General features: G+C 37.6%; 2 protein-coding genes across 4 annotated transcripts; both read right to left on the bottom strand.

The window, feature by feature from the left end:
- Window positions 1–1,050: 1,050 nt before the first annotated feature.
- On the bottom strand, window positions 1,051–12,345 carry got1l1 (glutamic-oxaloacetic transaminase 1 like 1). Of its 2 annotated transcripts, none has more exons than XM_046870728.1 (8): window positions 12,214–12,345; window positions 9,514–9,695; window positions 7,431–7,554; window positions 6,221–6,438; window positions 5,511–5,661; window positions 3,671–3,836; window positions 2,420–2,562; window positions 1,051–1,329 (listed from the first exon to the last, which is right to left on the bottom strand). In XM_046870728.1, exons 1-8 carry the CDS (start codon window positions 12,332–12,334, stop codon window positions 1,190–1,192), a joined length of 1,245 nt encoding a protein of 414 aa, XP_046726684.1. In that variant the 5' UTR covers window positions 12,335–12,345; the 3' UTR covers window positions 1,051–1,189. The 2 variants fall into 2 exon arrangements, with proteins under 2 accessions (XP_046726684.1, XP_046726683.1); XM_046870727.1 differs by lacking the exon at window positions 1,051–1,329 and adding an exon at window positions 1,947–2,347.
- A 139-nt stretch (window positions 12,346–12,484) lies between these two features.
- npm2a (nucleophosmin/nucleoplasmin, 2a) lies at window positions 12,485–15,644 on the bottom strand. Of its 2 annotated transcripts, none has more exons than XM_046870730.1 (6): window positions 15,521–15,644; window positions 15,021–15,146; window positions 14,850–14,932; window positions 13,353–13,463; window positions 13,173–13,266; window positions 12,485–13,098 (listed from the first exon to the last, which is right to left on the bottom strand). In XM_046870730.1, the coding sequence occupies exons 2-6, from the start codon at window positions 15,118–15,120 to the stop codon at window positions 13,043–13,045; spliced, it is 444 nt and encodes a 147-aa protein (XP_046726686.1). In that variant the 5' UTR covers window positions 15,121–15,146; window positions 15,521–15,644; the 3' UTR covers window positions 12,485–13,042. The 2 variants fall into 2 exon arrangements, with proteins under 2 accessions (XP_046726686.1, XP_046726687.1); XM_046870731.1 differs by lacking the exon at window positions 15,521–15,644 and adding an exon at window positions 15,234–15,370.
- Window positions 15,645–23,325: the final 7,681 nt, after the last annotated feature.

Genomic DNA, 23,325 nt, shown 5'->3' with positions numbered 1-23,325 from the left:
GTTTCCTTTTCTCTAATCATGATTTCAAATTTTTGTTTTCGCTTTAAAAGTTTACGATCGCCATTCGGGCACAAACCTTTCGTAGGGGTGGGGCTTTGCAATGATTAGTTCTCATTAGCTAGTGGGATTTGAATCTACAGCTCCCAGAAATAAAGATTTCAGCGTATTCTGAATATGGTTCTCTGCAGAGTTGCGATTGTATTTTTATTTATTTGTTTGTTTTCATAGGATATCACTCGCGTATTTCCGAACTCTAGTTACTCTATTAGTTTGTGGTTAATATTTTAGGTTTGGGCAGCACCAGTTTTTAGGCACAGGCTAACTAGGTGGTCATCTAGAGCACAACTATTTGGGAGGGTGCTGCAATATTGCCTTTACTCGCCCATTTACATTATTCACCCGTTTTTCTGCTGAACTTTAATGTACAGTATACTGTATATTTTTATACTTGAATTAAGGCAATTTTGCAATGATTATTAAATGTTTTCTACCCTTCTTATGGAAGGTTGCAACATGATTTGTATGGTGTGGGGGCGGAGCCATTGAGGGGCTAGAAAAGGCCCTGGGTTTGGGTAGTTTCATACGGCAGATTATATAATGAATGAACCGCTAAATGGACAGTAAAGAATGGTTAGGTAGTGATGCACATCATGAAGTAGTATTAAGTGGGCCATTATTTACAAACTAACATCAATTAATAAAAGGGAGGACGTCGTTTCGACTGCAAAGTACAAACATAAAAATATACAGAATGCTGCCCAGAATGCGCTGAAGCACTATTAAGATTTCTGACTGACCTAACAACAGTACCTGACTGAGCACGAATCTCTACAAACACACTCTAAAATCTAGAGGAACATCTTCAAAGAAGAGTGGAGGTTATTAGAACAGCAAATGGAAACTAAATGTGGAATGGGATGTTCAAAAAGCACATACTGTACCCAATCTAATGTTTGGGTGTTCACAAACTTTTGTCCATATAGTGTATCTAAATCATACTAGGTTTTATACTAATAAGATAACTGAACACATCTACATGTAGATCTAAACTATAAATTAATTATGTTTAATGCATAGCCTGTGGCCTATTTTAAAACTCCCAAAGACATAACTACATAAATAAATAGCACAGAAGCACAGCATTCATTTCAGACATATCCGTCTATGCTGTGATGATTTCAACCAAAGGTCAGGGTTGAGTGGTTAAAGTTAGATGAAGCGATTCTGCCACGTAGTCGAGGTTACCGCTGTTGATAGCACTCACGTTGAAGCAGCCACCCCGGAGCAGGTACACATGCCTCTGCTTCAGCAGAAATTCCACCTGCTGATCTAATGGACAAAAACGAATAAAACGATAAAAAAAAAAAAAAAACATTTGTATATTTGCCGCTGGATGAATCACTGATGCAAAATCTTGTTTGGAGATCTATTTTACACTTTTTTACGCCATGGGCCATAAATACACATCACATCAGTGTAGAAAGAGAGAGCGAGAGAGAGAGAGAGAGAGAGAGAGAGAGAGAGAGAGAGAGAGAGAGAGAGCGTGCAAATGAATTCATCTAAATCGTTTTCCTTCCCACATCACACTTTGCTGCTAATGTCAGATAGACCACTTATAATCGAGTTGATTCTTGGATTTGGGTTCATGCTCATTTATTAGCGGAAGATCGAGACAGAGATTGCTGGTGAAGCGTTTAAAATCTTTAAACAGCCGATTTTGCACGCGCTCGGCGTCTCATTAGATGGCAAACGTTTTTTAAAGGACAATCTGAAAAGAGCACAGACTTCATAAGTCCCCTGTTACATTTTCAAAGCTGTCGGTGAGTGTGTGACTAGTGCCAAATTACCATAAATTAATCATGCGAAGATGCAGAGAGTATAGGGAATAGAAACTGTAAGAAAACAGGCCTCTTAGACTTTCAGAAGTTTGTCTAAATACCACGAATAAGTCACAATTTCTAGTTAGACACGTGACTTTATTGTTATGCCTGTCAGGGATCGATGGGACTTTTTTTGCTGTAATTACAAACTGTGTCTGAGTCAGAACTTATTCAGAATTTATCAGAACCATAAGGAAGTACCATAATAAGGGAAAAAGGAAAAGATTGCTGTTTTCGGCTACAGGTTCTCTATCAAACTTTACCTAAAAGGAGACATTTAAGGCAGGTTCGGGACAACTTAGAAACAACTAGAAACACCTTTTAGAGGAGTCTGTGTACTTGGCAAAACAGTTTGTATCGAAGCGTAAATAACCGCCTTTGTGTGCACAGAACGTGCTGTTTGGTGACTGCGAACTTCCCTTTAGGCAAAAAAAGTCGATCCCTGGCTTGATCTCCGCCGAATGAATCTGGGAAAGCACTCACACAGCTGTTATAAGCGGTTGAGTTTACTCAATTGATTTGTTAACACAGACACTCACCGGAGAGTCCGATACAACAGTAGAGTCCTCCCGACTTAATCAACTGCTCCCATGAACCCGGGCTTCCTAACAGCCGAAGCTTCTCTCTGAGGCGCTCCTTCATCAGCATGCATCTCTCCACTGTACCTTTTAGCCCTTCCAGCCTGATGGAAAATTCATTGCAGTCACTTAATAATGTATACAGCATTTCCGACGGAGGACTGATAAGGGCTGTATTCAGAGTGGCACTTATTGGGCGTATTCAAAGTGTGAAGTTGGCAATATTACGTTTTCGGTATTCAGATCCAGCTGCTGAAATTCAGATTTTTAAACTCACCTGAGTGTAGTTCAGGCCTTTGCGGTTGCTCAGAAGCACCTGAGACTTTTTTTTTTAATTAACGCTTGATTTGAATCCAAAACATCCAATTTCTTGGATTTTCTATGTACAATTTTACTAATTCATTGTGTCATATCTAATATAAAAGAAGTATTTAATATTAGATTGGCATTGATACTGCTCTATGTTTTATTATCTACCAATACATCTTACAATATATCATCAGAACCAATAACTGAATGAGACATCCGTTTTGAGCTCCGCCCACACTATACGAGCTTACAATTATTTTTTACAACTGAGCAGATGAGGTTAAACACCTTGTTTAAGGTCCAGCAGTGGCAGCGTGTTGGTGTTAGGATTCAAACTCATGCACTTCTAATCAGAAGATCGATCTCTTATCCACTGAGTTACCACCTACCATGTACTATATATATATATATATATATATATATATATATATATATATATTGTACATCTGAGGTGTTAATATGGATGTGGTGCACAATTGTATTGCCTCCTCTCTAGGATAAAAAACAAACATTATAATGAGTATGTCATTAGTATGAGTATGAGGATCATCAGCTCCATCACCGCTCTCTTAAAAGCCGCAGGTTGATGAAGTATATATATATATATATATATATATATATATATATATATATATATATATATATATATGTGTCTACTTATAAATTATGGAAACGACAAGAGTAATGTGAATCGTGAATTATGTTCCTTCCTGTATATATTTCCAACTACAATACAGAACTTTGTTCCACTGTTCTTTAAGGAATTTTTATTCTTTTGCTCTTTGTATTTATTTTTCTCCTTTGGGTCTTATTCACAAGGCAAGGCCTCATTTTTTCCAAGCGGGAATCAGAAATGATTCACTCTCGTTTAAAAAAAAAAAAAAAAGGTTTGAAGAGGCTTACCATTCCACCATATGTGCAGGATTGCTGAGCACTGTTGTCACCACTCTGGCACCTTCCACTGGGGGGCGGGACCACAGTGTATGGACGATCTTCTCCACTTGGGATTGGACAGTCACCAGCGCAGCGTTTTCCTTCACAACACACAGGAGGTGAGCCACTCTCTCTCCTGAGAATGTGAGATTGGATACGATATTAGACAAGTGAAGAATGAACGAATGCTTTTTACTCTGAACAATATATATATATATTTTTTAAGCGCAAGCTCGCCATGTGTAGTTACTCCACATCTGGCTGCCTGGGATGAGTAAATAACACTTACTCAATCCACATATGTTCACCAAATGTAATGTGTTTCGTAAAGTAAAATATATAAAATCCATTCACCGAATTGATTCAATAGTACAGTGGAACTTCGGTTTGCAAATGTAATTCGTTCCAGATAAGTAAACTCTAACAAAATCATACGTATAACGTATAAATTATCCCATAAGAAATAATGGGAATTCGGATAATGCGTTCCAGGACCCGGAAAATATTCATATAAAATTTTAAATACATTACAGTAATACAGTATAATACATTTATAAGTGATATTTGTTGTATTACTGTATATTGTACCAATATCAATTTTAAATGAAAAGAAAAACTGCTTAGAGGAGAGTCAGTGATGGTGTGAGGAAGACGAGGCGGAGTGAAGGATAAGGGTAACCTCTGGGAACAGGGAATCGCGGTGGGAAGGCTTTCGCTTGAATCTCATTTCTTCTTAACTTTTACTAAAAACAGATCTAATGAAACTTCTTGGCTGTTGTCGCTGAGTTGGGAATGTTGGGGATGTGGTTATAACAAGGCTTCATACGTATAATGAGACAAAATTTCATTGATATTTTTGTCCGTATAACAAAACATACATACACCAGGCCGTTCGAACACGAGGTTCCACTGTAACTTGACATTAAGTTATAAAATGAAGCCAAACAATAGATTTACATGGAGTTCTCTTTAACTTTAAACCATTTCCTGCAGCTGAGGATGGTTCCACATGAACAGCCCAAAGAGACATGAGATTACTGTGGACGGTTAAACTCAGGAACCATGAAGATGGATTTGGACTGTATTAATATAAGCAGATTGTTATAATGGCTTGGGGCTGTTTTGCATTTAAGTGTCCATCACTGAACAACAGATGAATCTAAAATGAATAGACATTCGGTGTCACTTGATTACGGGTTCCCTTTTGAGTCTGGTTCCTCTCAAGATTTCGTCTTATATAGACTTATATAATTTCAGAGAGAGTTTTTTCTTACCACACACTCATTAGGGACAAACTTATAGAGAATAAATTGTGATGCTATCATGTATAGTCTCAATCTATTGAATATTTTAAAGCTGCTTTTGGGATAATGTCCATCGATAAAGACGATTTACAAACTGAAATAAAATGATCTAGTGTGACCCTCTGTTAAATAATCATTTTATTTTTATTAGCTAATTCTATTTCTATTTTAAATTTCATTCCTATTTTTATATGGCAAACAAATTCTTTTGTATTTCATTTCTATTTTGTAGTTGGTTGTATTCTATGTTGTTATATCGCACATCCCTCATGATTCATTTGTTCTATTTGTATTGCTCAACTTTTTATTTTTAACATTTAAATTATATTCTATTTAACGTATTTGGAAAAACAATGTAACTGCATAGCATACTGTATATGCTTATGTTCTTATGTACATTTGAATTTCAGAGGGTGGACTGAGCCCTACTACTCTCTAATAATCTAAATATCTAATAATATCTATATTACAAAGGTGTGCTGCTCTATTACACTGTTTGCTCTTACCATACAGGCTGAAGTTGTGTGAGAACGACTGAGCACACAGCACTTCCATCCCCAAAGATACACAATATCTCAACCCCCAGGAGTCCTGATCAACATCCCTACTGCACAAACCCTGAGCTGGAAGCAAGAAAAAGGGCAGAAGCCGACGTTTCTGAAAGAAGAAAAGAGAAGAGAAGAAAAGAAAAGCGAGAGGTACTGAATAGAGATGTACCTGATACAACCTGATACACAACATTCATGAAAAGACCATCACACACCAAAAAATAGTTCAGCATCTGTGCATTCACATTCTCATTCCTTGTGACTTTCCTACTTATAAAAATCCACCGTAACAGCAAAAATTTGTCAATGTTGATGCTGAATTAAAAAATGTAGGGCTTATAATTTGTATCATAATTGTATATAGGTTATATATTAATTATGTTTTATTATCGTGCTCATTTGTAATTATTTGTGTTACGTATTGTTTTCCTTTACTGCCTAATTTTTTAATAATATTAATATCCAGTGCCTATAATTACTTATTTATATTTGTTATATCTGTGTCTGGTATCATGTAATAAAAGTATACACTTGAAAGACAGTATTAATGTTTCCTAAACCCAGAATAGAACATATACAAATTTCAATATATTTCATCATACTATTAATTTAAATTACATTTACAGGATTTTTTTTATTTGCCTCACAGAAACACATCAACACCATACCACCATGACTTCAGCCACACTTTTCCATTCATCCTGGGAGAGATCAACTCCGGTAGGACTGTGTCCCGAAGTGTACAGAACCACCACACTTTCTTCCGGGGCTGTCTCCAGGTCCTCTATTATTTCCTCCACGTGCACTTTGCAACTCCCGGGGTTCCAGTAGCGGTAGCGTTTCACCACAGCGAAACACGCTGCTTCAAAGATACCAGCTAATAACTCTGGGAAACAACCACAATCACACCAGTATGAGAGATTGCTTTCCAATAGAACTTTTTTTTAATCATGTTTTGGACAGCCTATTTATTATAAGTGTTAAATTGTATAGGGTTTCTAGTGGGTGCATCTCAATCAGCTCTTTACAAGTATATGGTGTACACATTGGGGCACTGCATATTGTATAACGTTACTACTGGCATTTATTTATTTATTTATATATAATCAATATATATATTTATTTATTTTTAACAGCATGCAGCATGAACCATTAATTTCCACACCAGCAATTGTAAAAGCCCAAATATATGCAAAATACAAAAGAAAATATCCTATAAATTTGTTACTGTAGCTTAATCACATACATTGTTACTATAAGCAGGATTATAGGCTCAATACTGGATTTTTTTTTTTTCAAACCATTAGCCATTTAATAGTTATCAGACTCATGCAGAACATCAAATCAAATTAAGAAAGAATTTGCTAATCATGTGAGAGCTGCACCAATGATAACTAACAACTTACATTACATTTACATAAGGCTTCAGAAAAAAAAAGTTATTTCCAATTCGCATTGATGTTCCATGACCTTTGCGGTGCATTGTGGGATTCCTTTAGGAAGCAAATGTTCCAGAATTTCGCAATTGAGACTGAGAGACAATGTCCAATTTCCTGACTACTAAACTAGAAGCCTGACCGAAACACACTTTAGGCATGTTTTGTGGCTATTAAACAAGTCAATAGCTTCTAGGTTTCGAGTTTTCTGCATGCATACTTATGAAGCTGTAGTACAGCATAAAGAGCTGAAGCTAACCATATAATACAATATCAAAAGATGTTTTTTTATTTTTAAATATAAAAATATTGGTTTTTAGGTTGTTTCTTAGTCTTTAACAATGCAGCATGATCATAATGTGATGCATTTCCAAGTTGATGACCACTGGTGCTTTTAGACTTAAGTGCTGAGCGTCTATCCCAACAGTAGAGTTCTACACACCGTCACACGGTGAAGACAGGAGAATATGGCCATCCCAAGAAGAGTTGGTGCAGTAGCAGCCCTTCAGTAACTCCGCCCCCAGACGCACTGCTCCGGAGCTGCCCACCGCCTGTACACCGAAAACCTGCAGAGAGTGAAGCGATATTAAAGAGCCAGCCTCATGTTCTGTACTGTACATACTGTATGAGTCATTCAATTATCTTCTGCTGCAAAGTCAGAATTGCTGCTGATTTCTTTTTTTTTTTACTGAGAGACAATTCTGTTTTTTTTATTTATTTATTTTAATGCGTTTTTTTCTTACGTCACAAATGCAAGCAGAAGAAGCAATGCAATTCCATGTGTGTCTCACATCTCTTGTTTTTCATCCTGTACAATTACAGCACTTTCCTATCAGGAATCCATATGTAATGGCTTGCTTTAATAAGCAAGAAATGAAAATTGATCAGTTTTTTTGGTACCTTTTTTTATTATTGTTATTATTAGTTTCAGTGTAATGTGTGTCATCTCATAGCCTTAAGCACTCAAATATCATCAACGTGGAATGAGTGTGTGTATGTTTTTTTTTTTTTTTTTTCGGCTTGCAGTTCTACTGGAGCACACTGTGATTATCAGAAGTAGGTTGCTGAGCTACAACAAGAAGGGAAAAAAACAACAGTGCTGTAATTGACCGCTTCACAAGCGTACACAAGAACTCGAAACTGCGGTCTAAAGCGCATCCCTGTTTTGTACAGGAGAAAGCAGAGTCTTATTTAATGTAACTGGCACTCAAAAAATAGACAAAATAGTCATGTTTATGGAATGCCTTTGGTTCATCATTCAGAGGTGATGCTTTATCCGGTGACACAACTGATGTGGTGGAGTCTCTCATATTTAGATGCATGCATTCCTTTCAGTGTGTTTTACTGCATGGTTTGATTTTTGCTCTATTTTAATTGTATTTGAATGAGATCCAAAAGAAGAAAGAAAGAGAGAAAAAACTGTCATTGGCAACAGTAAATGACTAGTTTCAATAATAGAGGGTTGCAGCTGAAGGCTGCTTAGATAACCCTTGTTGATTGGCAGGGACGAAGAAAAAGAAAATACCCAACACTGCTGGTGAAATTATTGAATTGAATAGTTTTGTAGTCTTTTTTTACAACCTTGTGAACTTTGTATGGCTTTCCAATGATAGGGCTAAATTGAAAGTCACATCAAGGTTCTCATAGTGGGGAAAAAAACATCCACATCATGGATTTTTTTCATGAAAAAAAAAAATCAATTTTTGTTTTTACTTTTTCACTGTTTCACTATTTCAGGAATTAAAATCTTCGAAATGTGTCCATAAAAGTAAAAGAAAACCCAGATTTTTTCAGTTTCAGGCAGCATTCCGACGAGATAATCCAATCATATACATTTGCATACGTCTGGCAATTCAATTCACTGTGAAAAACAAGGGTGGCGTAAGATTACATATTTGCAAAAAACACCATGCGTTTGGTTTTTACAGATCAATCCGACATCGAGTCAAAGGCTGCTTTGATCGTCTCTCTCGTCTAAACAAACTGCAGCATGTAGATTTTTACGCCAACGTTGTTATCAGTGTATTCAGCCGGTCAAGTCGTCTGCGATGAATAAAACACCAATGGGTTTAACAAGCAATTCAAACAAACCGAGGCGTATCTCATACGGGCAGAGTGAAGCTTTAGGATGTCAGTCTGATGCTGCTGTCTCATACAGTGTAAAAAAAAAAAATATTATTTGCATTATGTGACATGCTGATTATTTAGAGGCATTAATGTCTAGTTCTGGCACTGAAATCCAATCTCAGAGTGTGACCACTTCTTAATCAAAAGTAGAAAGATTTACTGTATTACCTCAAAAAGCCAGAACATGCCAATTAATGACAAGTAATTTTCTTTAATCAGTGGTTTAATCATGTTTGTTGGAGGATCTTAATCATTGAATCTAATATGGAGAACATATCGCACAATCTGTTGCAATTAAACAGCCAAGGTTTTATTGGCGTCGTCTACAGTGTGATAATCCTAAAATAACACCAGAAGCCCAATTGTGTGTGCAATACAAAAAGAAACGGAAACATCACCCTATTCTCCAGAATGGCACGACTGTCCCGGCCTAATGCCAGCTGCGATGCCCTGATGCTGAATTCTGACATGCCAAGTGGAGGTAGGTACTCAGGAAGTAGAGTGGGGTCAGTGGCAATTTGTTGTTTAATCTTCTGGATGAGAGGAATCACTATGGGCTGGCCATCCTCACCTACATATTCTAAACAGGAAGAAGTGCACAGAAGTTGGTTAGTAATTAAGCTACAGTGTTGTTCGAGTGCATTTGAGGTGCTCATGGACAGACTGAAAGCCCGAAGCATTTCAAGAGGTCCGAGGTCTATTGACACCAGGTACACTGTAAATGCATCCCCATGACAACCGATTCAGGCTCAGACCTTTTACTGAGCCACATTTAATGACAAATTAGACAGAGTCCATGAAAGGAACATATATCAAACCAATTAGAAAGACAGTAAAAAAACAGGTTTGTTCCTCTTTTTTATTGTAACGTAGGATGGCATTGTCTGAGAGCCTCTAGCCAGGAAAGAACCTAACGTTTAATACAATACAATCAAGTTACTAGATGCATGATGATCTTCAAATGCATTTATTTTCAGATTTTAAAGCTAATTAAACCTTAATTAAGATGGGCAAAAAGATCAGGTACGGTATCACAAAAGTGAGTACACCCCTTACATTTCAGCAACCATTTGGTATATCTTCTCAAGGGACAATACTATAATGTGGAGCATACATACAGCCATTGTTGTCTAAACAGCTGGCGAGTACGTGATAACAGCTGTACATCGTTTGATGTCCTCTTCATCATGTTCATGGTTTTTGACAGGACCATACAAATTTGTGCATCTTGTATTAGAGCAAGTAAAATTTGGTGCTTTGAGTAAAATTCTCTCATACTGACCACTGGATGTTCAATATGGCGCCTCATGGGAATGACTCTCTGAGGATTTGAGAATTTGAATTGTTGCTCTCCACAACGATGGCCGAGGCTGTAAGAAGATCTGTAACACCCTGAAACTGAGTTATAGTACAGTGGCCAGGGCATACAGAGGTTTTCCAAGACTGGTTCCACTCGGAACAGACCTCACAAGGGTCCATCAAAGAAGTCGAGTCCTCGGGCTGTTGCGTCAGGTGCAGAAGCTGCTTTAAAAAAAGACGAATGAGTGCTGCAGCATTGCTTTAGAGGTTGCAGAAGTGGAAGGTCTGCTTGTCTGTGTTTAGACCAGTTTCTATGGTCATCATCCCAGAAGGAAGCCTCTTCTAAAGCTGTCTCTCAAGAAGCAGCAGCTCTGTGATGTCATTATGGAGGAGTGGAAGAGGATCCCAGCAACAATCTGTGCAGCTCTGGTAAATTCTATACCCAGGAGGATTGAGGCAGTGCCAGATAACAATAATGCTCACTAGGGGTGTAACGGTTCACAGAATTCACAGTTCGGTACGTACAGCGGTTTTTAAGTTGAGGTTCAGTTTAATGATAATTTCGGTATGGTTAGAGGGAAGAAATGCAAAAAAATTAAATTGCTTGTTTTTTTTTTTTATTGACGCAGTTTAATATTAACATTTGTGATCAAGATTTGGACAGCTTACATTTTGAAAACAATTTTCAATTTAAAAAATAAAATGGAATAAGTCAAATTAATGCAATGCACATTTTTATTATATTTATTAAATTAAGTAATCAATGAAATTGGCATAAATTAAATTGATTAAATTAAATAAAAGGAAAACTCTAATAAAATTGTTTACATAGGCTATACCCCATTTGGGTAAAACAGGAGTATGTAAGTGTGTGACCTTTTGCTTGCAGTTATTTACACAATAATGGTTGAATGTTGAGTTTTTTTTCAGAGGACTGTAAAACAACACTGCTATACAAGCTGCACATTGACTACTCTGAAATATATCCAGTTTCCATTTCTATAGAATTGTCCCTTGAGATCATATAATAAAATGGTTGCTGAAATGTACTCACTTTTGTGAGATGCTGTATATCTCAGATGCAAAACATCAGATTCTGACGTTAATTAAATTAATTTAAATTCCTGAAATAATCCAGGTACATCTCAGGAGCATTTACACCACAGATTCTGATGTGGATTAAATCTGGATTAAGATGGCTGAAATATTCCAGGTCCAACTCCGGTGCATTTACACTACTTATTTTTGATGTATTTTAAGTCTTTTTTAAAGGATGAATTAATCCAGGTACATCGCAGGAGCATTCACACCATGGATTCTGATGTGAATTATACCTGAATTAAAAGGCATGAAATAATCTAGGTACATCTATTATGTCAATTAAATCTGTATCAAGAAATAATACGGGTCCAATTTGGGTGCATTTACACTATGGATTTTTTTTATGTAAATCAGGCAAATCTCAGGAACGTTAACACCACAGTATCTAATCTGAATTAAATTCGATTTAAGATGCATGAGATAATCCAAGTTCAACTCGCGTGCATTTACACCTGGATTTTTAATGCGAATTCAATCCGAATTAAGATGCATGAAACTATCCATGTTTATGATGTCAATTAATCAAGTTACATCTCGGGTGAATAAACAGGCAAATGTATAACGTAAATAAAATCTAAATAAAGACGCATTAAGTTTTTTAATGTGTATTTCATTTTTTTATTTTAAAGATGTGAAACAGGTCCTGAGGTAACTGATGCGACGCGCGCGACATGATCTCCCACAGTCGCGTGACTCACCTCTGCGCGCGAGACACACCTTGTCAGGATGCGAGTCGCGCTGGAAATCTTCCAGAAGTTTCTCCTGGGCGATGCGCGCAGTCGCAGGGGAGCCCCGGAACACTGACAGCGAGGAAGCCATTGCTGGATTTACACCCTATTTTTTAAAAAAGTGTTTACAGGTGTTTTTGTTGAGGTTCTCGCGAGATTCAAGGTGAACCAACGTGGCCTTTGTGTGTTGTCGTTTGTTGTTATGGTACCTAAATCACGTGATCTGCGTCTAAGTAGTGGACTACGACATCCATGGCAATGTTTTGCCATAGTAAGTCAGGGTTTAATGCGATTTGGGACACAGCCCCAAATAGTAAAGTATTCAGGCCTTAAAAAAACCTTAAATAAAATAAAGCCCTTCTCAATGTTTTATTTCACCCCCAAGCAAATTTCTATCAGTGAGCATCAGGGGGGGAAACAAAAAACATTTAATTGCACATATTATTCCCCAGAAAACCCACCACACTCATCATGTTCACAATACAAATCATTATTCTATTCACATATTCAGATGCATGGTTGGATTGAATCCAGCAATCATCTTTGCTCGTCCTGCATTTGTGCCACATTGGTTAATTTCAGCAATCACTTGACCGTGGGTTCATCATCTGTATCTAATTATTACTAAAAGAAAAGGCAGACAAACAGCAGCACATCCATACTGCATAATTACACTCCAAGCCTTTGAATTTGTTTCCCCTTTGCCTTTCTGATCCATAAACATTCTACGCATTCATTAAACCGACATGCCAAAATCTGATCCGATTCCTCCAAACAATGGGTTCCATTTGTAAAACAGTCAACCAACAAGCGCTCCTTCCTCTTCGTCCTCCTCAGTGTTTTCAGTAGGATTGACTAAAAAGACAGAAATGGAAGTTTATTAATGTTAAAGGATCCCATGCACAAAGTTATGCGCACCCCATGCTCACGTGTAATATGCTGTGCAGAGATGAAGACCGGCCCTTTGCCCGAACACAAGCTGAAGGTAACAGGTGGCATGAGCTCCAAGGCAGGGAAGCTGACCTGAAACGGGAGATCAAGTGCAGGATCAAGCGCATGCTGCTTAAACACGTCGTCCTAGATACAAGTTTAGATTGCGGTCGACTCACTGTGGGCATGCAGTGACGCAGGGTGGCAATCGGGACAGGCTTGGACTCGCCGACTCCGTCAGATACTGCGACCACATGCATCTCGTCACTTGCCTGAGCACTGAGGCATATCTGAGGAAAAGGCAATTGAGTTCGAAGCACTTGATCTTGAACTGGTTTTCTTGCTTTAAACTAATCTTCCACTTGAACTCAAAGCACTGGAGGGAAAAAAAGAAATGACAAAGTACTCCTTTCTTTTCATGAGTACATTGAAGCCGAGACAGCACGTTCACCCCGAATAAAAGAAAAGTGATTATTTTCTCTGCATTCTAATGTTAAAGTACCTGTGATAAGTTCTGGGAAAAAAAATAAACTGTTGCACATTTTGTAGACGCTCAAAACAATGGTTTTACAAGCCACCTTTGATTGATGGGAAAATAAAGAAAAGGTCTGTCATTTGCATTTCTATAGATGTTTGTTATTCACAGCACAGCTATTTTCTAAAAAAAAAAAACCCTTCACAACACACGCAGCAAATTGATTTACCATGTGGACCAACGACTGCTTGGGTTTTAGGTTTCTTTAGCTCCTAGTTTTATAATTATTAAGACTGTAGAAAGAACATTACTTATAATCTTATACTCCAGTGCTCATGTTAGTTCTCACTCTCCAGTGTTCTGTATTGTTGAAAGATTTATGATCAAACTCTTGATGTCACCCAAATGAGGATGGGTTTCCCTTTTGAGTCTGGTTCCTCTCAAGGTTTCTTCCTCATGACATCTAAGGGAGTTTTTCCTTGTCACAGTCGCCATGGCTGCTCATCAGGGATAAATACACATCGTTCACCTTGACTGTTGATTTCTGTAAAGCTGCTTTGAGACAATGTCTGTTGTGAAAAGCGCTATAGAAATAAACTTGACTTGGGTTTCAGACGGTTGAGATTTCACCATACGGCCAAACCTGGTGCAATTGGATTTTGAGGATCCACATTTAAGGGGTTTGATAACATTAAAAAACTGGGCTAGATGCATTGAACCGTATGTACTTTTTTTTTTGCACAAAATTGCAGTTTGGGGCCAAAAGTGATGCTAAGTGCAGCATGCTCTGTTTCATATCATGTTTTCAAGCCAAGATGTCATCAAGGTTGAGTTGCTGCTGTGTTCTGGGAGCCAGATTTGGATGAGTTCATTGCCATTGTTCCATGGATATATGCGGGCCAAAAGAAAGTGGTACGGGTGGGCTGGCCCCGGGCCATCTCACATTTGCTATTGGCATGACTAATAATAGTATGTGAAAGGATTTTTTTTTTATTGTGGAGAAGATAAGAATGAGGATTGGTGGATTTTTTTTATGCCGTATTGATCAAGGCCACTTATCTGCTGTTATCCTCTCAAAGATATTCCAAATGAATGGTTTAGGGGAGAAAATCCTAGCTATCGGAGAGACAAACTGGAGACTTCAATCTATAGTAATCCAGGCCAAACAATCCATCGTTCAAGAACCGAGGAGCGATCTTACTGTTTTGATGAAGAACTGGTTCTCCAAAAGATCGTCTTCTGCCTTGAAAACGACCTTCGTTTGGCTGGAACTGAGCTCACATCCTGGATAAAAAAGCAAACGTATGAATGAGGAGTGAACATACAGCTGGCAGGACTTATTCAGACCAAAAAAAAGAGAATAAATCCCTACCCCAGTGCACACAAACTTTATCAGAAATGGACGATGAGCTGGTTAAGTCTGAGAGGTTGACTGAAGTTATGGAAACGTCTTCAACAATGCCGGTGGTCATTTCATTGAAATTACAGGCCTCAATAGCTACAGAAGCAAAATGAAGATGAGGGTGAGGGCGTGTGTGTGTGTGTGGTATTTGTAGTTGTGAAGAATGTAATGTTTGTTGCTTGCCTTTTAAGCCACATAGAAGCTCAAACAAGCCATTTCTTTCAAATTAAATAAATAAGATTTAAAACCAAAAGGTGGCAAATAGTCAAAAAATATGAATATTACAATTATGCCAAGTGTCAAATGATTTTAACTAAAAGCTAAATTCCAATTATTTCACGTGTAGAATTGTTTTCAGTAAAATTTAGTTGGAAGCAAGTAGACTAATATTATTGTGTTTATAACTTCTTTTTTTTTTTTTTTTAGCACTTGTTTGCTTTTCTTTTTAGATTTCTGACATTTGAACTTACTGAAAGAAGAGGAGAAATCAGACTCGAGGACGCGAGGGATTAATGAAGCTCAGGTGACTTTTTTTTTTCCTTTTTTTTTTTTCTTTTCTTTCCAGAAACCTAAAATGGCCGCTAGAGGGCGGTACAATACTTTTGAACAAGATGGACTCTATGTTACTTTGACAGAAACATGGAGATGGATTGAACAAATAATATTGATAATAGTAGTGTAAAAAAAATAAATAAAAGGAATCAAGGACGAAAGAAGAAACATAAGCAATCTTAAGTATGAAAGGGAAAAGATGTCCCTGTGAGGGAAAATAATAAAGTGTTGAAGTGGGTAAATGTGTATGTCTACAAATAAACAAACAAATAAACAAACCAAAACCATTTTAAAAGCTAAAAATAACAACAAGCATGCAAGTATTCTTAAAAATAAGTAAAAAATGTCTGATGATTGTGTTTTGAGCAGAGAATAAATATGAATATCCATGTCTTATCTAATGTCAAGAGGCGATTACAGACAATCACATGGGTTTAGCTTGATAAATTGCTTTCAAACCCGAATTAAGATAAACGGTTTTCTTCTCAAAGGAGACTTATTATCCAATATTATTGGAAAAATCTATCTCTTCTTCCCATGATCTTGAGAAAATTCATCATAGCGTTTTATTATAAAGGTCCTGCTGATTTGAAGCTTGTTCCAGATCATTTCTTCAGGGTGATTGTGTTCAGGTTATAGGGTTGTGTGAATGTTGTGAGATGTAAATTAAAATGGGCTATGCGAGCACGTTTCAAATATGAGATGCTACTCAATAAAGCAAAAGAAGAGGGGGTTGTGATAGTGGGTCTAGGCGGCAAAAAAACACGAATTGGTTTTGTGGGTCGATAGATTACATTAAAAAAATAACAATTTGCACACATTCACATTTAGGGGCACAGTTTTTGGAAATTGGGACGAAACCTGGAGAGTGCAGAAGAAAAACGTGTATAAATGTCCAAAATATGGACACAGACAGTCCCCTGAACTCAGGATCCTGGGGCTACGAGGCTTGTTGTTATGAAGGACACTTTGCCTATGATTAAAATGCCATTTACCTCGACTTTACACACAATGACACAAAAATAATCCAAACACTGAGAAAGAAGGCTTTAGTTTAAGTTGTGGTTTGTTTAAAATACAGACGTTTTATTTAAAATTCCTACAAATGCTCCATTTTACGTACAGTAAAGGTTCTTCTACTGTCTAGACATATAACTACCCGGAGGTTACAGTGCAGTGATCCACCACCATGCTGATAAATATCAGCCTTTTATTAATGTTAATTATGCGGGTCTTTGATAAAGGTTGCCTTAAGGCCACATACAGATGGTTTCACTTAAACAGATCCAAACCACATTAGCGTTGCAGCATCTCTAAGTTGATATCAGATAAACCATAGAGAAAAACAGGGGTGATTCTAGACAGAAGGAAATCTCCAACATTTGCTCTGGGAGTTCTTTGAACAAAGATCGCTATTTACTTCGAGGGCCGTATCCTTATTTGTAAATCTTAATGAATTTTGACATGCTCACTTCAGATCCCGCATCTTAATTGTGAAAAGATGTTTTCGTTCTTATTGTTGCTCAACAAAACCTTTTATTCTCTCAGAAGACTTATTCTGGGTGCGTATCGCTCCCTGAGCTGTAATTGCTGTAATTCCATCTGCCAGAAAAAACATTGAGGAGTCTGTTGGGATTTTTCCTCGCGTCAATTCGCCCTCTTTATTTAGTAATGTTTGACTTTACTAATATTATAAAAATGCCGTAACTGGTTTTCAAACGAAATCTGATCACGATTCTTGGATTCGGTCGGTGAACACGTGATGTGTGCGCTAACAGGGACGCTTTTGAAAATGTTTTTATAAGAAAAGGTTGAATCAAAGATTGTCATGCTACCTGACCGAATAAATTTAACACGACTGAGCAGACGGCCAGATGTACAGCAGTAAAGAGAAAGTGCTTCATTATGCATGTAGGAATGCGAGAGTTTTATCTTGCGTGAGGTTCTGTTCGGTTGTAAAAGAGTAACAAAAACAGCACTGATACTGCAGCAAGAGACAAATTGTTGTGCTTCTGTTATTGGATGTGTTGGAACTATGATCAGGGGTCATCATGGGATGATGAACATCAGCACTTTCGATTATGTGCCATCTTTTCCCATCTACTGTTATACCCAGCCAAGAGATTAAATTCAGAGAAAATGTATCTGTATAAGAGGAGATAAAGCCTAGGCCTTGTACAGTGCATTCGGAAAGTATTCACAGAAATTCACTTTTCCCACATTTTATGATGTTACAGCCTTATTCCAAAATGCATTAAAATTCATTATTTCCCTCCGAATTCTACAAACGATACTCATTATGACAACCTGAATCATTTTTTTTAATCTTTGCAAATGTATTAAAAAAAACGAAATAATCACATGTACATAAGTATACACAGCCTTTGCCATGACACAAAAAAAATGAGCTCAGGTGCATCCTATTTCCACTGACCATCCTTGAGATGTTTCTGCAACTTGACTAGAGTCCACCTGTGAATTCAGTAGATTGGATATGATTTGGAAAGGCACACACCTCTGTATTTGAGGTCCTAAAGTTAACAGTGTGTCAGAGCACAAAACCAAGCCATGAAGTCAAAGGAATTGCCTGTAGACATTCGAGACACGATTGTATGGAGGCACAGATCTGGGGAAGGGAACAGAAACATCTCTGCAGCATTGAAGGTCGCAATGAACACAGTGAGAAATTTTGAACCACCAGGACTTCCTAGAGAAGAGCTACCCAGCCAAACTGAGAGATCGAGGGAGAAGGGCCTTAATCCAGAGGAAAACCTTTCAAAAGAACAACCATCTCTGCAGCACTCCACAATTCAGGCCTGTATGGTAGAGTGGCCATATGCAAGCCACTCCTCAGTAAAAGGCACATGACAGCCTGTCTGGAGTTTGTTAAAAGGCACTTGACGGGCTCTCAGACCATGAGAAACATAGATTGACCTCTTTGGCCTGAATGCCAAGCATCATGTCTGAAGGAAACCAGGTACCACTCATCACCTGGCCAATACCATCCCTACAATCAAGCATGTTGGTGGCAGCATCATTTTCAGTAACAAGAACTGGGGGACTAGTTAGAATTGAGGGAAAGATGAATGCAGCAATGCATAGACACATCCTTGATGAAAACCCACTCCAGCGCGCTCTAGACATCAGACTGGGGCAACGGTTCATCTTCCAACAGGACAACAACTTTAAACACACAGCCAAGATAACAAATTAGTGGCCCAGCCAGAGCCCGGACTTGAAGCCGATCGAACATCTCTATAGAGATCTGGAAATGGCTGTGCACCGACGCTCCCCATCCAACCCGATCGAGCTCGAGAGGTTCTGCAAAGAAGAATGTGAGAAACTGGCTGAAAAATACCGTAGTTGTGCCGAGCTTGTAGCAACAAACTCACAAAGACTTCAGGCTGTAATTGGTGCCTCAGAAACAAAAAGTTGCTTCAACGAAGTTAAGAAAAGGCTGTGAATACATGTTTACGTGTGAATTTTTACTCAGCTTTGAATTTTTTATAAATTTGCAAAGATTTCAAACAAACTTCTTTCACGTTGTCATTATGGGTTATTGTTTTATTTGATTCATTTCTCCGCTTTAATCACTCCATTTTGTCTGTATTCGCTCCTTAAAAATTCTAGTAATAGTTCATTGCATTAAAACCATTACTACAGTTCATTACATGCTGCCAGTCAGTCTGCAGGTTGCCATGACCACACACAACCATCCATCTGCACTGCTTCTTTAGGAACTATTTTCATTGCCCGAGGAAAAATAAAACATAATACATGCCCGAAATGTCAGTTAGTCAAAAACTGTTGTATAAACACAATCATGCTGTCGTACTGAATATCATCAACTCTGAGATTACCTGCAGCTTAAATACAGCACTCTCTGCTTGTGTAATGTTATTTAAATAAATATCCAACAGAATATTGCAGTTTCATTTTTTACATAACCTCTTACGACTTGTTATTTGTAACTGAAGTGCTTATTTACATTAATGAACATGAGTTATATTGTTTGGTTCAGAATGAGGTTTTTTTTATTTTTCTAATGGTGAGTTTGTTGTAAAAATAACATATTTTGGGTGAATGTTGTGTTCTTTAATAAAAAATAAGCTATGCTGTTTTGGCAGTCTTCTAGCATTACGTCAGTGGACTTGTTAAAAAGGTGTGGAATGGCTTCAGTTCTTCTCAAAGCAACCAGCTGTCTTGGGTGATACACACAAGTTTCCATTCGCCCAGTGTTCCTGGTTCCTGACTGAAGCAGATAATGAAGATAAATGAACAAATGAATGAGTAAACTGTCAAACTAGTGCATTGGTGCTGCAGTAATCTGCTTTTGGTCCTCGTTGGTGTGAAAATGAAACGTTCTTTTTTTTTTCACATGATTGGAATCAGGTGTTGGGGTCTTGTAGGAAAAAGGAAAAAACAATCCTAAATAATGAAGAGGCCTTGAGGTAAACAGGGGCCTGGAACAGGGATCTAAAAGATGGAGATTGTTGGAGCAGGTCAGGATTGAGGGCCTTTCTCAGGGAAGTCTGGATTTCAAGCCTCGCTGCTGGTGTTCGAGCTGAGGAATCACAAGAATGTGCTGAGAATAGTGAATTGAGAAGTGCGGGAATAAAACATAATTGATCCACAGCAGAGATTGTTGACTTTTCGGATGATCTTGAATGTCCCAGAGTGCACCTGGGGGAGACTACTGTATGCTTTTGCAGCATGACTACATATATTGCTTATTTATGAATTTAGCAGTGACAGTTGGCCTGGATTTTCTTTTCTTTTCATGTCATTTTTTAAAAATGAGTTCTTAAAATTCTTGATGGTTTTTTTGGAGGTCTTCAAAAACTTTAAATGTGACGAAATATTTTTTTTTTTTATAAATGTTCTCAAGTGTGTTCCCAGTTGCATAAGGAAAACATTTTCTAATTACAAGCAGACGAGCACATTTTCCTCGTAATTTCTTTACCAGTTTTTTTGCATGTTGCCCAAGAAATATCAACTAATTGTACGTTTGTAGGTGTCATATTGCGTAACATTTTATAAAAATAATGATTTTATTAGCATAGGCATACCAGCAAATGATCATCAGGAATTTCCATTTGATGTGGAATACTGCTAATATTTCAAAAGTAAAATGTGTTTTACAGGGAAAAAAAAGCAACCTGAAATTTACCAAAAAAAAAAAAAAAGGTTAAATGTATTTCCAGTGGGGTATGAAAGGCAAAATGCCTGTTCTCTGAATAGATTTGATTAATTTTGTAAGTTATTTAAATGAAATACGCACATAGTTTGTTGCTTTTACTGTTACTTTACGTACACTTTTCATTTGTGAGTGTGATATCAGTGGGAAGCATGTCACCCCCAATCATAAAATCACCCTTGTAAATTCCAGTAGGTGGCCCTACTGCACGACCTTTAACCCCCGACTGCTCGGCTTTACGGTTTGATTGTAACGCTGCCCCAACTTAAAAGTCACTTTTGCTAAAAAGCAGATGCGAAGAGGCATAAAATTGAGCCCAATACAGATTTTTAACCTCCAGGCAGCCTCTGGTAGACAGGCGACATTAGAGGTGGCATTCATAAACAAGTCCACCCGCCTGCTGCTTTGGACACTCGTTCTATCTAACCAGCACTTTTTTTTTATCTTTACTCTTAAAAGGAATTCCTGTTTCATCTTTAGTGAGTTCTAAGAAGGTGCACATGCACACGACTCACGCTATCCTTCCGTTATCTCGCACGTCTGCTTATCTCCACTTCAACACCCTGTCGAGCACTGAAGTTTACTTCGACGACAAAAAAAAACACAGCATTCACATTGGTGTGAGGCAAAATTCTGTTGTAAAACTTTCTGAACTTTTTTGTGTGCCTTCTATGTTTTTTTTTTTAAGTATAACCACACCATTTAATGATTTCCTTAGCTTTTATTCTGAGAAGTACCTTCCTTCCAATTCTTTCATATGCAAATCCACAGGTCGTTTTCCAACCAGGTTGCCAGATGGATATTATAATATTTTATTTTAACGTTGGATGAACTGCATTGCAAATAGTCACTTTGCGAATGGAAAAACTCCGCCTGAATCCTCTTATGTCCAGGAAGAACAGTCTTCCATTTGCTTCTAATTTGATGATATCAGGTAAAACGGACAGTGTTTTTCGAGACACTGCACCCACCGATGTACTTTTTCCGTTTCGAGCGTATATTTTCTTTGGAGATTCTGCGTGTGTGCTTCTGTTCAGTGTGCTAGTCAGTGCTCAAGTGTAACACAGTGTGCTCCTCCAGGAAACCTGTCCTTCTCATAGCCCTTCTGCATTGATTCTTTTTGAAATGTCAGATGTTTCAGGCTTTACCTGGCTGACAAGAGATGAAGTTGAGCCAGATAAACATTTAGAGATGAAACAGAGGCACCTATATTTGCAAAGGTTTATCTGCCTCAACCTGAACTTAACAGGATTTCTGAAGAGAGCAGAGTTTTGGATGTGGTCTTTGCATGTACAAAGCCTGCTGGCCCGCCCTCGATGCCAAAGCTTTTGTAACTTTGCATAAGAGTTGGCTTCAAATCTTGTTACAAAACCACTGTTTTTTTAGATCTGCTCTTCCCCTGTAGGTCGAGGAGGAAAACCAAGCAGAACATGCCGTGTCCTCTGCAGCATTTTCGGCTAACCCGTTCCATCTGTGTGTTTTTCAGGGTAAGCCTGGTCCTGTAGCCCTGGCAGTGCCATGGCCGGTGTGTGTTGAGGTCTGTAGTGAAGCAGTACACAACCACGCAGCGTTTTGACACAGTGCAGTAAAACCAGATATAATCACAAGCATTCGCTTTGCTTTTGCTCATTTAAACACGACTTTCTCTGCATATCAGATTCATGAAGAGATTTGTTTGAAGTGCAAACACACAATTTATTTATTAGTAAGTAAACAGATTTCTGTGTGCGTTAGCAGAAAATGTCATGTTAATAGGTAGTGTACATATACTAACTACACTCGTTTATTTCTTTCAATTGTTCCTTTCTTTCTTTCCCTAATTTCTTTCCATTCTCTATTTTATTTCCTTACTTCCATAATATTCTTTTTTCATTTTCTTTAGTTTTTTTTATTATCTTATATTCCTTTTTTTATTTGATTGCTTTATTTGCCTTCCTTCCTTCCTTCCTTCCTTCCTTCCTTCAATTCTATTTCTTTCTTTATTTCCTTTCTTCCATTTTGTTGCCTCTCTTTTCCCCATTACTTCTCCCCTTATCTCTCTTTTTGATTGCTTAATTGCTCCTTTCATCCTACTCTTTTCTTCCTTCCTTCTCTTCACTTCCTTTTACCTCTTCTTTCCCCCCTTCCTTCCTACATTTGATCAAATTCTTTCTATATCTTTTTTTTAATCTTTCCTTCAACTCCCTTCATTCCTTTTTCACTTACAGTGAATACAGTGAAATATGGAATCTGACTCCAGTGGGGTTTTTTAACTGGTTCATTTATTTATTTATTTTTTATAGGGCTGCATAATTAATCATACAATTACAATGAATGCTGTATGTTGTGTGTATATATAGTGGTACACTTACAATGAAAATAAGGCATTTTTTGGTGCAAAGCTGCGCTGCTCATCCAAACAATGTGTTAAATTGCAACCACAGTAACAAACCAATAAAGATCACAATGACAACATTGAAATAATAAAATTCTCTCTTTTTATATCTCTTTGTAATTATTTTCTTAAATAATTGTGCAGCCCTATAT

The sequence above is a fragment of the Silurus meridionalis genome, chromosome 17 (genome assembly GCF_014805685.1).
Source record: "Silurus meridionalis isolate SWU-2019-XX chromosome 17, ASM1480568v1, whole genome shotgun sequence".
NCBI lineage: Eukaryota > Metazoa > Chordata > Actinopteri > Siluriformes > Siluridae > Silurus > Silurus meridionalis.
This window is presented reverse-complemented; position numbering and strand designations above follow the sequence as displayed.

Excerpts from the sequence above, each read along its gene's own strand:
- got1l1 (XM_046870727.1), bottom strand. The coding sequence starts at position 12,334 with ATGGCTTCCTCGCTGTCAGTGTTCCGGGGCTCCCCTGCGACTGCGCGC. Across the intron at positions 9,696-12,213 it reads GGTGTGTCTCGCGCGCAGAG|AATATGTAGGTGAGGATGGC; the intron begins GTGAGTCACGCG and ends CTTCCTGTTTAG. Across the intron at positions 6,439-7,430 it reads CCTGTCTTCACCGTGTGACG|AGTTATTAGCTGGTATCTTT; the intron begins GTGTGTAGAACT and ends GTTGTTTCCCAG.
- npm2a (XM_046870730.1), bottom strand. The coding sequence starts at position 15,120 with ATGACCACCGGCATTGTTGAAGACGTTTCCATAACTTCAGTCAACCTC. Across the intron at positions 13,464-14,849 it reads ACCAGTTCTTCATCAAAACA|ATATGCCTCAGTGCTCAGGC; the intron begins GTAAGATCGCTC and ends CCTTTTCCTCAG. Across the intron at positions 13,267-13,352 it reads TGCGTCACTGCATGCCCACA|GTCAGCTTCCCTGCCTTGGA; the intron begins GTGAGTCGACCG and ends CTCCCGTTTCAG.